This window comes from Geotrypetes seraphini, chromosome 9, assembly GCF_902459505.1.
Source record: "Geotrypetes seraphini chromosome 9, aGeoSer1.1, whole genome shotgun sequence".
NCBI classification, from domain to species: Eukaryota; Metazoa; Chordata; class Amphibia; order Gymnophiona; family Dermophiidae; genus Geotrypetes; species Geotrypetes seraphini.
This window is the reverse complement of record NC_047092.1, coordinates 150,008,801-150,026,594: the sequence shown is the minus strand read 5'-3', so window position 1 is coordinate 150,026,594 and position 17,794 is coordinate 150,008,801. Positions and strand designations below refer to the sequence as shown.

The 17,794-nt window shown below is 43.0% G+C and overlaps 1 protein-coding gene across 10 annotated transcripts in view; it reads left to right on the top strand.

Annotated features, from left to right (window-relative positions):
• TRIP12 (thyroid hormone receptor interactor 12) overlaps positions 1-17,794 on the top strand; it is a 448,602-nt gene that overhangs the window by 128,866 nt on the left and 301,942 nt on the right. For all 10 annotated transcript variants that reach the window (XM_033958326.1, XM_033958328.1, XM_033958334.1 and 7 more), the window contains exons 12-13: positions 9,745-9,780; positions 10,207-10,302. In XM_033958326.1, the coding sequence (XP_033814217.1) occupies positions 9,745-9,780; positions 10,207-10,302 (132 nt within the window). The remainder of the gene's footprint in view (positions 1-9,744; positions 9,781-10,206; positions 10,303-17,794) is intronic.

Genomic DNA, 17,794 nt, shown 5'->3' with positions numbered 1-17,794 from the left:
AAGCAACGGTAAACATGAATCTAACATATATTACAAATTGGATAACTGAAATAAACTTAACCCAGATAAATCAACATCTTTTATTTTCATCACAAGAATTGATAAATCCATCTATGGCTATCCAGTTGTACAATATAACAGTCCCATTTGTAACATCTACTAAGATTCTAGGAGTAATCCTGGATTTGAAATTATCATACCAACCTCAGATTTCACAGGTAGTTAAAAGGTCTTTCTTCAAATTACAGCTTATTAGTTCAATCTGTTCATTACTTTTTCCTGAGGCTTTGAACATTTTCTAGTGATCCAGTAGATTGACTATTGTAACTCACTTTATGTAGGAATATGTCAGAAAGAGATCTGAAGGTTCTAATTCATTCAAAATATGGCCATCTGATTGATTTACAGTCTATGTAATTTTGATCATGTAATGCCTTTTTTGAAAGAATCACATTGGCTATCCATAAATCACAGCATTGCCTAAAAAATCCTGTTATTGACATTTAAAACATTGAATTTGGGAGAACTTTTATATCTTATGCGTTTGTTAATCCCATATACACTATTAAGGCCATTGAGACCTGGAAATCAAAATCTTTCTCTTCCATCATATTGTGAAAGAGTTCACAAACATGTCTGCCATTTTTTTTTTTCAGTAATTGGTCCTAAATTATGGAACGCTCTGCCATTATTCCTTAGAATACTGATTTCATTGGATAAAATAATACACAATAACAATAAGCTTGAAATAGTCGGATTTTTCTTACGCTAGAGAAAGACTGCAGAACACGTCTACCAATTTCCTCTTTTATGAAGTAAATTGTATTTTGATTTTAACTTTTTTTTTTTTTTTTTAATTCTTGTATTATTTTGTCTATTTCTTCATTGATAAAACTCTCATATTTTAGATTGTAAGCCGCCCAGATGGATAACCAATGGTGTGGTATAGCAAGATTTTAATAAACTTGAAACTTGATATCTCCCATGGAGCAGTTCGAAGCCATACTCCAGGAAGGAACAGGAGCATCTTCTCTCCTGTCACAGTGCCAAAGTATAGAGGTCATTGACATTGGGCCTGATGTCAGTCCAGCCCATGCTTTTCATGTTAGTCAGACATCTGTGCTTATGCCTGAAAGGTCATTGGGGTCTATGCCAGCTTAGATGGTGTTGGCATCTAGCCTCTTGGTTGGGGAGGAAGCTTCCTTGAGCTTCATATCCTGGGCTGTTCCTTTGTGCTTTAGTCCAGAGCATGACCATGAGTCCAGTCATCCAAGGTAGAATCAGACAGAAAACTACTACTCAAACTGCTTCTGGGATTCTGAGGAAAAGCCCCAGCCAGGTTCTCTAAGAAGGGTTCTTTTGAACCTTCTTCAGATCTCTCCTCTCAGGAAAGGAGAAAGTCTTCCCCTGAGGAGTTCTCATTTACCAGTTTTAGGGAGATAGAAACATGATGGCAGATAAAGGCCAAATGGCCCATCCAGTCTGCCCATCCGCAGTAACCATTATCTCTTCCCCTCTCTAAGAAATCCCACGTGACTATCCCAAGCTTTCTTGAAATCAGACATAGTATCTGCCTCCATCACCTCTACCGAGAGACTGTTCCACGCATCTACCACCCTGGGAAGTGGAACAATTTCCCTGAGTACATTCGTCGGCAACAGAATATACATAACTATAAAAGATTGCTGAAACGGCATCTTTTTGCCAGATGAAATTCAGGGTGAGACTGTTAATGAGGAGATGATGACAGTAAGGTGCTTGTTGCCTATGTATTTTGTTTTTCCCAAATTCTTTATTCATTTTTCCATCTTACATCAAGTATATAATATTACATCATTTAAAACTTGTACATATCACTTGAATTTCTTTCTATTATCATCTTAAATACATAAATTTATTCCCTCCCCACCCACCCTTCCCACCAATATTTTAAACAAAAATATCATATAAATATTATATTTTTATCTTTTGATTAAACCTTTAATAGAGCTTTATACCATCCCCCCTCTCCCTATGTATATTTACTTTCAATGGAAAATGGTGTCAGTATGTCATGTGTTTAAAATGGAAAGAGCGTTGGCAGTTCAAAAAGGTTACTATAATAAATTTAAGGATGTGTGGGGGCCATTTTTAAATTATTCTAATGAATAATTTACACTTTTCCCAATTTTAATTCTTACATGTGGATCGGGGGGGGGGGTTGGATTTCTATTAATAATATATATGAATGATAAGATATTATATTCATGTGGTATATTTTTTGTTGTATATGGAAGTGGGAGGGGGTGGGAGATCTTTTTGTTGTATGATATGGTAGATTTTCAAGTGATATTGTATTTTAATTGTTTGATATTTACTGTACAATTCAAATTCCACTGCCTGATATTCAAAGCATTACACGGCTCTTCCCCCTCCTATCTAAACAACCGCTTAAACCAAATCTCCACCTCAAGACACAGAAGAACCTCGAACCCTTTCGCCTTCCCCCCACTCAAAGGCACACAACGCAAGAAAATGTTTGACAACCTTCTGGCAACACAAGCAGCAAAAATCAACCATTCCATCTCCAATCTTATGACAATATCAGACAACTTCAAAACATTCAGAAAAGAAATCAAAACCCTGCATTTCAAAAAATTCATCCAAATATCTTAACCCCTCCTCTTTTACCTCCAGAAGATTCACCTACCTTCAGATAACCTTCCCCCAAATTACCCACCTTAACACCTTCCAATTAAACAACTACCATAAATAGATTGTAACCTACCCTCTCTAACTGCATTCCATATGTATTTTTCATACAGTTCTTCACTGTCAGTTTAATTTCCATCCTATAAGTTCACATAGAATTTTTCTTTTTTCAACCATCTTTATTTTCTCTTCTTTATTAATTTCCAGGTACTTTAGTTAGATTGTGAGCCTTCGGGACAGTAAGGGAATTTTTAAAGTACCTTCTTACTTCTCATTTATAATCTTAATGTATATTTTCTTCAAACCGCTTAGAACCTAACGGATGTAGCGGTATATAAGAAATAAATTACATTACATTACTTGTGAATTATAAAATGAATAAAGAATTTAAAAAAAAAGAAAAGAAAATGGTGTCTAATCATTGCAATAATTTGTCAATGGCCCCCCCAATCATTTTAAAATTATTATAATTCCCTTTTTGTATGGCAATTGTTCTTTCCATTTTGTAAATGTGGCACAATGAATTCCACCAGAAGGTATATATTTTATTTTATCCCAGGACAAGCAGGCAGCTATTCTTGACTGATGGGTGACGGCACCGACGGAGCCCCGGTACGGACAATTTTAGAGTGATCTCACTCTAAGAACTTTTAGAAAGTTCTAGCTCGGCCGCACCGCGCACGCGCGAGTGCCTTCCCGCCCGACAGAGGCGCGCGGTCCCTCAGTTTCTTAGTTTCCGCGGAGCTAAGAAGACGCGTTTTCAACGGCTGTTGAAAATTTTTTCATACTTGCCTTCCCGCTCGCGTAAACGTTTGGCTAATTTGCCTTTTTTCTTTCTTTTATTTTGTTTAAAAAAAAAAAAAAAAAAAAAAAAAAAATTCTTTCAATTTTTTCTTCAATTTCGGTTTTCCCCGGCGGGGCCTTCTGCCACCATCGAAGCCTCGGCCTTCGATTTGGCGGAAGCCGTTTTTCCTTTCATGCCCCCTCAACCGGGTTTTAAAAAGTGCCAGCGGTGTGCTAGGCCTATATCTCTCACGGACCCACACAACTGGTGTTTACAGTGTTTGGGTCCTGAGCATCAGGCCTCCTCTTGCACCCGCTGTGCTACTTTGAAAAAACGAACTTTAAAAAATCGCTTAATTCAACAGCGATTGTTGTTCGGTGCCGAGATGTCCGACCCCGTTCCTTCGACTCCGGCTTCGGCACCGATTCAGTCGGCACCCTCGTCTTCGACGCCGCGTGATTCCACACCGGCATCCCAACAGTCAGGTAAGCCGGCTAAGAAGCCTTCCCCGCTGGAACGTCTTCCGGCCTCGAGTGCAGTGAGCCCAATCCTGCCGCCGGTTCGACGCCAGCGGAAGCGCTCCGCCCCTATAGAGGTGAGTCCCTCGACATCGGGCTCCTCATCTCCGGGGCGTCGAGCGGCACCGCAGGTACCGCAGAAGAAAAAAGCGGTACCGGTGCCATCCCTCGATGACCGCATTACGGCCATCCTTCAGGTGCAGCTGAAGGAACAATTAGAACGACTCCTTCCTGCCATCATGACACCGAACCTTCCGGTGCCAGTTCGCACCGAGCCATCGGTACCGGTTGTTGAACAACCTGTATCGGTACCGATTGTGGAACCCGTTTTAACCGCTTCCACTGTTTCGGTACCGCTTCACCTAACCTCATCGGTATCGATGCCAGTCCTTGCACCGGAGCCGAGAGCTCACCATCAATCGGTGCAGACTTCGGCACCGGTGCGTCCGATAACTTCTCCGGACACGGTATCGATGAGGTCGGGTAAGTCGATACGCAAAACCCGACACATGCAAACGTCGACACCTGAGTCTCGGGACCATTCTTCCCATGTAAGGGACCCTGATCTGTGGGGAGACTCAGAGGAACCCTTTCTTTCTGAAGGAGAATGTTCCGCAGAGGAGGAGGATTCGGCTGTCCCTGACCCATCCTCCAAACAGGCCACTTCCTCTTTCTCTAGTTTTTTGAAAGAGATGTGTGAGTCCTTGTCCATTCCTTTGGAGGCTGAATCCAAAAAGTCTAAAGCTTTTTTGGATGCCCTTGATTTTGATCAGCCTCCAAAGGAATTTTTGAAGCTTCCCCTTCATGACATCTTGAGGGAAACTTTCTATAAAAATTTAGAGACTCCTTTAACTGTTCCAGGGGCCCCACGTAAACTGGATTCTCTATACAAGGTAATTCCCATTCCTGGGTTCGACAAGCCTCAACTTCCACACGAATCCTTATTTGTCGAATCCACCCTTAAAAAGACTTCAGGAGCCAGTGTATATGCATCTGTCCCTCCTGGCAGAGAAGGAAGGGCCATGGATAAATTCGGTAAGAGGCTCTACCAAAACGCTATGTTAGCAAATAGAGCTAGTAATTATGCTTTTCATTTTTCTTTTTATTTAAAGCATCTCCTTACCACCATGGCTTCCTTCGAGAAGTATCTTCCTTCAAGAAAACATCCATCTTTTCACTCCTGCTTGTCGTCTCTATTCCAACTTCGTAAGTTTATGGTTAGGTCCATATATGACACCTTTGAACTTACATCCAGAGCGACAGCTATGTCGGTGGCTATGCGCCGTTTGGCCTGGCTTCGGGTATCCGAGCTTGATGTTAACCATCAAGATCGGTTAGCCAACGCCCCATGCCTAGGGGATGAGCTCTTTGGGGATTCCATGGACTCTACCACCCAAAAGCTCTCGGCTCATGAGACGCGCTGGGATACCCTGCTCAAGAATAAAAAGAAGCCTCCTCCACCAAGACCATACAGGCAGCAATCGGCTTATCAACGCCGTTTCACAGCCCGTCCATTGCCTACCACTGCTCAACAACCTCGACGTCAGAGGCAACAGCAACGTCAGCCTCCCCGACAGCAGCAACAGCAGCAACCTGCGAAACAACCTCCTCAGCAGAAGTCACAGCCCTTTTGACTTCATTCTCCGCAGTATAGCCAGTATCCCTGTTCCTGTTCTCCTGCCTCAACCAATAGGAGGTCGACTTTCTCTGTTCTTCAGCCGGTGGGAAGTAATCACTTCGGACCAATGGGTCCTCAACATCATCCGCCACGGCTACTCTCTCAACTTTCAGACTCTCCCACCTCAAAGCCTGCCAAAAGAGTCTGCTTTGAACAGTCCTCAATCAGCCCTCCTTATTCAGGAGGTCCAATCCCTCCTCCTTCTGAACGCTATAGAGGAAGTTCCTCTAGATCAAAAGGGGCAGGGATTCTACTCCCGTTACTTTCTAGTTCCCAAAAAGACAGGAGATCTCAGACCCATCCTGGACCTTCGCGATCTCAACATTCATCTAGTAAAAGAAAAATTCAAGATGCTTTCTTTAGCCATACTTTATCCCCTTCTAAATCAAAACGACTGGCTATGCTCCCTCGATCTCAAAGAGGCTTACACTCACATACCGATCAATGTAACCTCAAGACCATATCTCCGATTCATGATCAATCATTGTCATTACCAGTACAAGGTGCTGCCCTTCGGTCTTGCCTCATCTCCAAGGGTATTCACCAAATGTCTCATTGTGGTGGCGGCTTTTCTGCGCTCTCACCACCTGCAGGTATTTCCTTACCTGGACGATTGGTTGATCAAAGACACTTCTGCCCAAGCGGTCCTTCTGGCCACCAACCAAACCATCCAGTTTCTGCAACTTCTGGGATTCGAGATCAATCTACCCAAATCTCATATCATTCCCACTCAGAGACTTCAATTCATTGGAGCGATCCTAGATACACTCCTCATGAGAGCTTTCCTGCCATCCAATCGGCTTCAGACCCTTCAGTCTCTATGTCACCAGGTACTTCCTCTGCCGTCCATCTCAGCAAGACAAATGATGGTGCTCTTGGGACACATGGCATCCACAGTTCATGTCACACCTCATGCCCGTCTTCACCTGCGCACTCCTCAATGGACCCTTGCGACCCAGTGGTCCCAAGCGTCGGACTCTTGCTCACGACACATATCTGTGACATCATCTCTTCGTCAGTCTCTGCAATGGTGGTTGGTATCCTCAAATCTATCCAGAGGTCTTCTGTTCCATCAGCCTCCTCATCAACTAGTCATCACCACCGACGCCTCTCTGTACGCATGGGGAGCTCACTTGAACGAGTTCCAGACTCAGGGTCTTTGGTCAGCCCAGGAAAAGAAGCATCAAATCAATTTCCTGGAACTCAGAGCGATGTTTTACGCCCTCAAGGCCTTTCAACACCTTCTCTTTCCTCAGGTCCTTCTGTTGTGCACAGACAATCAGGTTGCGATGTACTACATCAACAAACAGGGTGGGACAGGCTCTCGCCTTTTATGCCAGGAAGCCCAGAAGATCTGGAATTGGGCCATAGACCATCATCTCTTCCTGAAAGCTATTTACATTCAGGGGAAACAGAATTCATTAGCGGACAAACTCAGCAGAATTCTCCAGCCTCACGAGTGGACACTCGACCCTGTAACTCTACAGTCTATCTTCACTCAATGGGGCACTCCTCAGATAGACCTCTTTGCAGCTCCTCACAATCACCAGCTGCCCCGTTTCTGCTCAAGACTTTACTCTCCACACCGTCTCACAGCAGATGCTTTTCTCCTCGACTGGTCGAATCTGTTCCTGTACGCCTTCCCTCCTCTACCTCTCATGTTGAGAACCTTGTTCAAGCTCAAGAGGGAACGAGCCACCATGATTCTGATTGCTCCGAGGTGGCCCAGGCAACATTGGTTCTCCCTTCTACTTCAACTCAGTTCCAGGGAACCTTTTCTTCTTCCTCTCTTTCCTTCTCTGCTTACGCAACAGCAGGGAACCCTTCTGCATCCCAACCTCCAGTCTCTACACCTGATGGCTTGGTATCTCTCGGGCTGAACTCGACTGATACTCTTTTGTCTCAGCCCGTTCGTTCCATTCTGGATGCCTCCAGGAAACCAGCCACTCTACAATGTTACCATCAAAAGTGGACGAGGTTTTCTTCCTGGTGTCTTCTTCATCATCTTGATCCCACTTCCCTAGCGGTGGAGACGTTGTTGGATTATCTTCTTTCTTTGTCTGATTCTGGCCTGAAGTCCTCTTCCATCAGGGTCCACCTCAGTGCCATTGCAGCTTTTCATGAGCCAGTCCATGGAAAACTTCTTTCAGCTCATCCCCTGGTATCCAGGTTCATGCGTGGGCTTTTCAATGTGAAACCACCTCTTAAAGCCCCTCCGGTTATCTGGGATCTCAATGTGGTTCTTTCCGCTTTAATGAAACCTCCATTTGAACCTTTAGCTACCTCTCCTTTCAAATTTCTCACTTGGAAGGTACTTTTTCTTATTGCCATTACCTCTGCCAGGAGGGTCAGTGAGCTTCATGCACTGGTTGCAGATCCACCTTTTACGGTTTTTCACCATGACAAGGTGGTTCTGCGTACACATCCAAAGTTTCTCCCCAAGGTTGTTTCTGAATTTCATCTCAACCAATCCATTGTTTTACCTGTTTTCTTTCCAAAACCTCATTCTCATTCTGGGGAACAAGCTCTGCATACTTTGGATTGTAAAAGGGCTCTTGCTTACTATCTGGAGCGTACGAAACCCCACAGATCAGTTCCCCAACTCTTTCTGTCCTTTGATCCGAATAAATTGGGACGTCCTGTTTCTAAACGTACGTTGTCTAATTGGCTTGCAGCGTGCATTTCATTCTGTTATGCTCAGACCGGACTGACACTGGAAGGTTCTGTCACAGCCCATAGAGTCAGAGCAATGGCAGCATCTGTAGCTTTCCTCCGTTCCACTCCTATTGAGGAAATCTGCAAGGCTGCTACTTGGTCCTCAGTTCACACTTTTACATCTCATTATTGTCTGGATACATTCTCCAGAAGGGATGGTCACTTCGGCCAATCTGTTTTGCAAAATTTGTTTTCCTAATGGCCAACCTTCCCTCCATCCCTCTTTTTGTTAGCTTGGAGGTCACCCATCAGTCAAGAATAGCTGCCTGCTTGTCCTGGGATAAAGCACAGTTACTTACCGTAACAGGTGTTATCCAGGGACAGCAGGCAGATATTCTTGCGTCCCACCCACCTCCCCGGGTTGGCTTCTTAGCTGGCTTATACTAACTGAGGGACCGCGCGCCTCTGTCGGGCGGGAAGGCACTCGCGCGTGCGCGGTGCGGCCGAGCTAGAACTTTCTAAAAGTTCTTAGAGTGAGATCACTCTAAAATTGTCCGTACCGGGGCTCCGTCGGTGCCGTCACCCATCAGTCAAGAATATCTGCCTGCTGTCCCTGGATAACACCTGTTACGGTAAGTAACTGTGCTGTTTGTATCTTTTGCTCTTTTTTGTGGGTGTATTTATTGTTGATCTTGTATGTAATGGGTAGGGGTGGGATATAAATAAATAAACCCAAACCAAACCAAAACTCTTTCTGGATCAGACTAGCCAATTTAAGTTGGAAGTTAAGGATGAGCCAAGAGCAGAAATGTTGGAGATCCTTAACTTTAATGCCCTTCCTAAGGAAGCTGTTGATAGTTACCATTCACAACATCCTGAAAGTGGAATGGATGAAACAGTGGGAGATCCTACTCTCCCTACAGCATTTCTTGTAAGAAAATGGATTCTATATATAATAGTCCAGAAGTCTCCTGAATTCAAAAAGGTCCAGTTGCTACAATTACTATGGTAATCGAATCTGCTCTCAAAAGCTCCAAGTCTCATTTCTTGGTGCATTCCAGGAAGGATGCCAGGACATTTTTGTAATCTTCATTGGTGAAAGCTCCTTCCAAGTTGACTCTTTCTACTGCCATCTTTTATGGCAACTTACTAAAGACACCTGGCAGAAGAATTCAGACTGCATCCTGAGGGCTTCATTAGGAGAACAGGTTGGGGTAGCCATAGAATCTTGTAGAAATAGGCCTGAAGAGGAGATCAATCCAGGCAAGCAATTTTCTTGTCTAGTTGCCCAAGGTGGATAGAAGCCTCCTGGAGACTCTTAATTTGCCATACTATTATATAATCTGTAAATGATAAATAAGTGTGCTTCAGATTTGGTCCAGTGCAAATAAAGTGTCTATTGTTTTCATTTTTTTCAGATAACATTACTGCAGATGGAGCACAATTTTGATATTGTAAGTCTGTAGCAGACCCTTTACTATAGAATTGTCTCATTTGAGAATGGAGATTGTTGAAAATCACAAGAGGTTGAAGCTTTCTTAGATATATGCAACTTTTCTATGCATTTGATTATAGTATTAGATTTGGGGCAATTCTTTTAATTTGTATTGTTTTTAGTTATGCGTTTTATTTTGTTTCCATATTTTTTTGCTTTTTTATATTGCATGATTTTATGTGCATTTTTATTGTATTTCTTTACTTTCATTACTTTATAATGACTAAGTGGATCAAAATGCTTTAGAATAAAAACATTTAAGTTTGCTTCAGTGTAAAATGACTTTCAATCTCACTTCCCCTCCCTTCTTTCATTTTAAACTGGAAGGAGTGTTTTTAAAATAAGAATGAGTTTTCCAGATGTATTATTTTGTTTGCTTGGTCAGATGAACCATGCCTGCAGAGCCTTAACCTATATGATGGAAGCACTTCCCAGGTCGTCTGCTGTCGTAGTAGAGGCAATTCCTGTTTTCTTGGAAAAGGTAACATCATATTTAAGTTATAATTTGTGTGCAACTAATAGCATATTACATTTATTCAGGGCAATAGTCAAATACTGATTTTTTTAAAATATATATATATACAACTGAGAAATTATCTGCATAACCACTTGAAGTGGCTTGAAGCATTAAAATATAATACAGCTTTAAAAAAAAATTATTTATAGCTTTATAATTTTTTGTTATGTGCCATCGACTAGTGTTTGAGTCTTTGCAACTTGGTGAATTACAAATCTAAAAATAAATCAGTTTTGTGCTAGTCTGATAAGGACCTCCCGTGTCATCTCCATGGTTGTTTTCAATGTGTCCAGCCATCTGATTGTAGATCACCCTCTTTGCCAGGTTCGTTCGATCTTCCCAAACATTATGTCCTTCAGTGATCTCTCTCTTCTGACAGTATGACCAAAATAAGACAGTTGTAACCTCATCATTTGGGCTTCAAGTAACATAGCCAGTTTAATTTCTTCCAGAATCAATTTCTTGGTGGTTCTGGCAGTCCACAGCACACATAAAATCCTTCTCCAGCACCAAAGCTCAAACGAGTCAATCTTCTTTCTGCCTTGTTTCTGTAGTGTCTAACCTTTGCATCCATAATTGACTACTGAGAAAATGGGTGCATGGACAAGTGTGATCTTCATTTGGAGTGTTATTTCCTTGCCTTTGAATACTTTGTCTAGAGCCTTCATTGAAGAGCAACCAAGTGCTATTCTGCAAAATATTTCTTCCCTACTAGTTGCTTCTTCATTTACGAAAGAGCCCAGGAGACTGAAATCCTTTATAGCTTCTATCGCCTTTAGGCTCAGAATCGTCGTCATTTACTATGTTCATGATCTTGGTCTTGTTTATGTTCAGCTATGTCTGGCTCACTAATCTTCTAAATAGCTCCCTGAACCAGGGTCATCTACCCAAAGAAATGGGAACAAAATATTTCTTCATAATTCCCTTTTTTGAAGTTGAGTGCTGTCGCTGTGGATCTTTTCACCTTTGATGGTCCAAAAAAGTGCAAGCTGGAAATTGGACCATCAAAGGTGAAAAGATCCACAGCGACAGCACTCAACTTCAAAAAAGGGAATTATGATGGCATGAGGAAACTGGTGGGAAAGAAACTCAATGGTAGCGAAAGGAAGATGGAGTCTGTAGAAAAAGCCTGGTCCCTACTCAAGGGCACGGTGCAAGAGGCACAGAACCTGTACATCCCCAGATTCAGGAAGGGGTGCAAAAAAAAACCGAACAAAAAACCCAGCATGGATAACAACTGCAGTGAAAAAGGCGATAAGTGACAAGAAAACATCGTTCAAAAAATGGAAAAAGGACCAAACAAAGGACAACCAAATGGAACACAAAGAACACCAAAGGAAGTGTCACCGTGTGGTTAAAAAAGCTAAAAGGGAATATGAGGAGAGACTGGCGGGGGAAGCAACAAACTTCAAATCGTTCTTCAGATATGTGAAGGGGAAGCAACCGGCAAGGGAAGAAGTGGGGCCATTGGATGATGGAGACAAAAAAGGAGTGGTAAAAGAGGAAAAAGAGATAGCAGACAGGTTAAATAAGTTCTTCACGTCAGTCTTCACGAGGGAGGATACATCCAATATTCCGGAACCGGAGGACATCGTAAATGGGGATCGGGATGAAAAGCTGGTCCAACTAGAGGTAAGCCAAGAGGATGTCCTCAGGCAGATAGACAGACTAAAGAGCGACAAATCGCCAGGTCCGGACGGCATTCACCCAAGGGTACTAAAGGAACTAAGGAACGTAATAGCAGAGCCACTTCGCCAAATATGTAACCTATCCTTAAAGACTGGAGAGATCCCGGAGGATTGGAAAATTGCAAATGTCACGCCCATCTTCAAGAAGGGTTCAAGGGGGGACCCGGGGAACTACAGGCCGGTGAGCTTGACCTCGGTCCCGGGAAAAATGATGGAAGCACTGATTAAGGACAGTATCTGTGAACACATAGAAAACAATGGACAGCTAAAGACGAGCCAGCACGGCTTCTGCAAGGGTAGGTCATGCCTCACAAACTTATTGTACTTCTTTGAGGGAGTAAATAGACAGGTGGATAAAGGAGAATCCATTGACATCATTTACCTTGACTTTCAAAAAGCCTTTGACAAGGTACCGCACGAAAGATTGCTTAAAAAACTGTGGAGACACGGGGTGCAAGGGGAGGTCCACCGATGGATCAAAAACTGGCTGGCAGACAGGAAACAGAGGGTTGGAGTGAAGGGCCATTACTCAGACTGGCATGGGGTCACGAGCGGAGTTCCGCAGGGGTCGGTGCTGGGACCGCTCCTGTTCAATATATTTATTAATGACCTGGAGGCGGGAACAAATTGCGAAGTTATTAAATTTGCGGATGACACCAAACTCTACCGCAGGGTTGAAACCATGGAAGACTGCGAAGATCTGCAAAGGGACCTAACGACGCTAGAAGAATGGGCCAAAAAATGGCAAATGAACTTTAATGTAGGGAAATGCAAGGTTATGCATGTAGGGAAAAAGAACCCGATGTTCAGCTACAAAATGGGAGGATCACTGCTAGGGGTAAGTAACCTTGAAAGAGACCTGGGAGTGATGGTGGACACGTCTTTAAAGGCGTCGGCACAGTGCGCCACAGCCTCAAGAAAAGCAAACAAAATGTTGGGTATCATTAAGAAGGGTATCACGACCAGGACAAAGGAGGTCATCCTGCCACTGTATCGTGCAATGGTGCGACCGCATCTGGAGTACTGTGTCCAATATTGGTCGCCGTACCTCAAAAAGGACATGGCGGTACTTGAGGGAGTCCAGAGAAGAGCAACTAAACTGATAAGAGGTATGGAAAACCTCTCATATACTGACAGACTGAAAAAGCTGGGGCTGTTCTCCCTGGAAAAGCGGAGACTTAGAGGAGACATGATAGAAACCTTCAAGATCCTGAAGGGTATAGAAAAAGTAGACAGGGACAGATTTTTCAGATTACGGGGAACCACAAGTACAAGGGGGCACTCGGAAAAATTAAAAGGAGACAGGTTTAAAACAAATGCCAGAAAGTTCTTTTTCACCCAGAGGGTGGTGGACACATGGAACGCGCTCCCGGAGGCTGTGATAGGCCGGAGCACGTTACAAGGCTTCAAAGAAGGTTTGGATAGGTTCCTAGAGGATAAAGGAATTGAAGGGTACAGATAAGAGTAGCGGTAGGTTATAGGGATAGTCTGGGACCATTGCTCAGGCAATGGGCCTGATGGGCCGCCGCGGGAGCGGACCGCTGGGCGAGATGGACCTCTGGTCTGCCTCAGCGGAGGCAACTTCTTATGTTCTTACTTCTTATGTTCTTAACAATAGCTCTCACCCCTATACCAAAAACAACCCAAGCCGATCTCTCTATTGCCTCAGACTATAGGCCCATCGCTGGCATTCTGGTACTCACCAAAATCCTAGAAACCCACACAAGTAAACAGTTAACCTCATACATAGAGCAAGACTCATGCCTTCACCCATCCCAGCACGGCTTCATAAAACAACACAGCACTGAGCTCATCATCACCCTAATCACTAAAATCAAACAACTGCTAAGCACAGGTAGACATGCACTACTCCACCAGTTTTTATCTCTGAGGCTTTCAACTCAGTGGACCACCAATTGCTCCTGACCAAATTATCAGAAATTGGAATAACAGAGACAACACTAAAATGGTTCGCCGACTTCCTACAGAACTGGGAATATATGGTCAAAAAGGACGGAGAGTTCTCCAACCCATGGAAGGCATTCTGTGGAGTCCCACAGGGCTCCCCACTACCATCTATCCTATTTAACCTGTTTATGAGCTCACTCGGACACATCAAGCTAGAAGACAAAACCATACTGTCTTATGCAGATGACATTCTTCTCTTCATTCCCATAACCTGTAACCAACCAAACATCACAGAAAAAATCTCAAACGAAGCAAAACTCCAAACTTGGGCAACTGTCAACATACTAAACACCACCAAAACCAAAGCCATCTGCTTCCATGCCGCTCAGCAAAATGTATTGACGAGTATCACCCTTTCAATCTGGCATCACCCTCACAAAGGAGAAAGTGCTAGACTGCATCCTAGATGACACTCTTACGATGGAAACAAAAAAAGGAACAAATATATTTTAATGCCTTTAGACCAAGATGGTGCTCAGATTCCATAGATGGAACAGAAATTCTCAAAGCAGGGGACTAGCCCCTATAGAGTCTTTCACCAAATCTATCACTGCACCAACTTCTAAGGTAGAAAGGTGATTAAAATGGTCTGTTGTGATATATTTGTGTAAAAGTCCAAAGATATGAGTAAATTTTTAATTTTCTTTTTTCGTATTTTTATATCTTAATTTTGGTTCTGACAACAACCAAGTGCAAAGAAAGCAACTTAACTTAAATGTCTATACAGCATGATCCAGCATGGTTCTAACGCGTTTCGCCTGATGGCTTCTTCAAAGAACCTGCTTGTGCTGAATGTGACTCCAATTTCAAATCCTTCCTAATAAAAGAAGAAAGAGAAACATTTCAAAATTCAAAGCAAGAAGCTGTTTTCAATGCAAAACTCTTGGAGCTGTCGGCGGGGTACTTCATTTCAAAACTTTTCATTTCCTGTGACATCAAGAAACAGCTGATCTCCCGGTATTTCAGATATGTCTAGCTGTCAGTCACCGATGTAGAAACGCCCACCATTTGACTTCCCTATTTAACCCCGTAGGAACCACTGTCTTCCAATGAAATATCCAAGCTTGTTCTTTTTTTCCACAACCAGGCCTGCTTGTTTCCTCCTCTCCTTAGATTCGGAGCTTCTAACACCACAAACTTGAGATCCTTTAATTCATGAGAAACGCTGTGCCAGTGTTGTACTAATGGAGCCCCCATGTCGCCCCGCCGAATTTTACTCAAATGTTCCGTGATACGTACACGGATGCTCCTAGTAGTGTGCCCTATATATAACAACTTACATGGGCATATGATCATGTAAACTACACCCTGAGTGTCGCAATCTGTGTGTTGTTGCAACGTGTGATGTTTCGGTAAGTGGGGGTGTACGATTTGAGTTGTTTCCATAGCATAGGGGCATATGCTGCACCGACCGCATTTAAAATGACCTTTAAGGAGCTCAGGGGGGCTTGTAGCTGTACTGACAAATTGAGAGGAGGTAATCTAATCGCGTAAGTTCTTACCCCTGGAGTATGCGAACATGGGGGGCTGTTCAAACCCATTATGAACCTGCAGGATATGCCAGTGGGATTTGATAATTTTTTTTAATGCCAAAAGCTTTATATGAATAAGGCAAAGTGCATAACATGCGGGTTTCTGCAGGAGAAACCGTGTTATTCAAAAGATGAACACGCTGGGCATACAAAGCCCTCTTATAGGCTTTTTTAATGATTCCGTGAGGATACCCTCTATCTGCAAATCGTTGCCACATGTCTTTAGAACGTACTTTGTATTCATCTTGTTCACTGCACAACTGCCGTAGCCTCAAAAATTGACCCACAGGCAAATGTTACCGCTGGTGACGGGGATGGTAGCTTTCAAAGTGTAAAAGATTATTTCTGTCAGTGATCTTGCGATGTTTAGTGGTTTCAAAATGACCCTGACATAAATGAATCTCAATATCCAGGAAAGCAATTTGTGTGTAAGAAGTGGATGCTGTGAATTGTAAGTTTGGATCACAAGTGTTCAACCATTGTAAAAATAGATAAAAAGCTTCCTGAGTGTTTGTCCACACCATGAAAATGTCATCTATAAAATGTTTCCATACATAGATGTCAGTTTGATAAGTAGAGGTGTAGACATATGCTTCTTCAAAGTTGCTTACATAAAGACATGCCAAGGTAGGGGCCATTGTGGCCCCCATGGCTGTGCCTTTAGTCTGTAGGAAAAACTCTGCATTGAATAAAAAATAATTATTTTGTAGAGCTATACTGGCTATAGCTACCAAAAAATCCACTTTAGCCACTGATAAACTCAAAGTACTAAGATGACTACGTACAACTTCGATAGCACTAGCTTGAGGGATATTAGTGTATAGGGTGGAGATTTCAAGAGTAACTAACAATGCCCAAAGGGACAGAGTTGGATTCTTTAAGATGATAATCCACAAAGTCAGGCAAAGGTTCTAGCAAGGATCCCATACCAGATACAATTGGACGACCAGGCGGTGATGTTAAATTTTTATGGATTTTTGGGACAAAGTATATGACCGGAGTAACTGGATGTTCCTGATGTAAAAACCGATACTCTTTCTGTGATGACTCCATTTTCCAATGCTTGCAATAAAACATACTGGATACGGTCAGAAATATCTACAGTAGGATCATTGTGCAATTTGGTATAATACTGAGTATCGTCTAGATGTCGTCTATCTTCTCTAACATAAGTTGCAGTATCTAACAGCACTATACCTCCGCCCTTATCGGCGGGGAGTATGACAATGCTAGTGTCTTTGGATAATTCTTGGATAGACCGCCTGGTCGACCAATTGTATCTGCTATGGGATCCTTGCTAGAACCTTTGTCTGACTTTGTGGATTATCATCTTAAAGAACAAGTGCCAAAAGCAAAGTCCTACATTAAAGACACTACATCTATGCTAAATTGGATGCAGGAATCCAACTCTGTGCTTTCATCTGTTGTGCGGTTGCTACTATGTTGCATAGTTTGGCTTCATCGGCGAATAATATAATTTTACCTTGAAGCCCCTCAGCCAAGTCTCTAATGAAGATGTTAAATAGGATCGGGCCCAAGACCGAGCCCTGCGGCACTCTGCTGATCACCTCCGTCGTATCGGAGAGGGTACCGTTTACCACTACCCTCTGAAGTCTACCTCTAGGCCAGTCCCTAACCCATGTGGTTAATGTTTCACCCAGTCCCATCGAACCCATATTGCTCAATAACCTGCGGTGTGGGACGCTATCAAACGCTTTGCTGAAGCCCAAGTACACAACGTCCAGGGACTCCCCTATATCCAGCTTTCTTGTTATCCAGTCAAAGAAGCTGATCAGATTTCATTGGCAGGACCTTCCCTTCGTAAAACCATGTTGATGGGAAATCTCGTAGATTCTCCTCGTTCAGGATCCAATTGGCGTTTGATTAGTGTTTCCATAAGTTTACTCACTATCGATGTGAGACTCACCGGTCTATAATTCTCAGCCTCTGTCCTGCATCCCTTTTTGTGGAGTGGAATGACGTTAGCCATTTTCCAATCCAACGGGAATCCCAAGATAGTGTTGGAATTGTGTATTTGGTACTCTTTTTCCTGATCCATAAAAGATTCAGTCTTGGAGGCGTTCAGCTGTAGTTTGTTGTCATCTAGGTTTTCATGTCAGAGAGGCAGTGTTGGAGGTTGGCGATTTGGGATGATCGGTTTTCGCCTAGTGGGAGAAATATCTGGATGTCAACGGCGTAGGAGTGGTTTTTAACATTGTACTTCTGGGCTATATCAGTGACAGGTCTGATGTAGAGGTTAAATAAGAG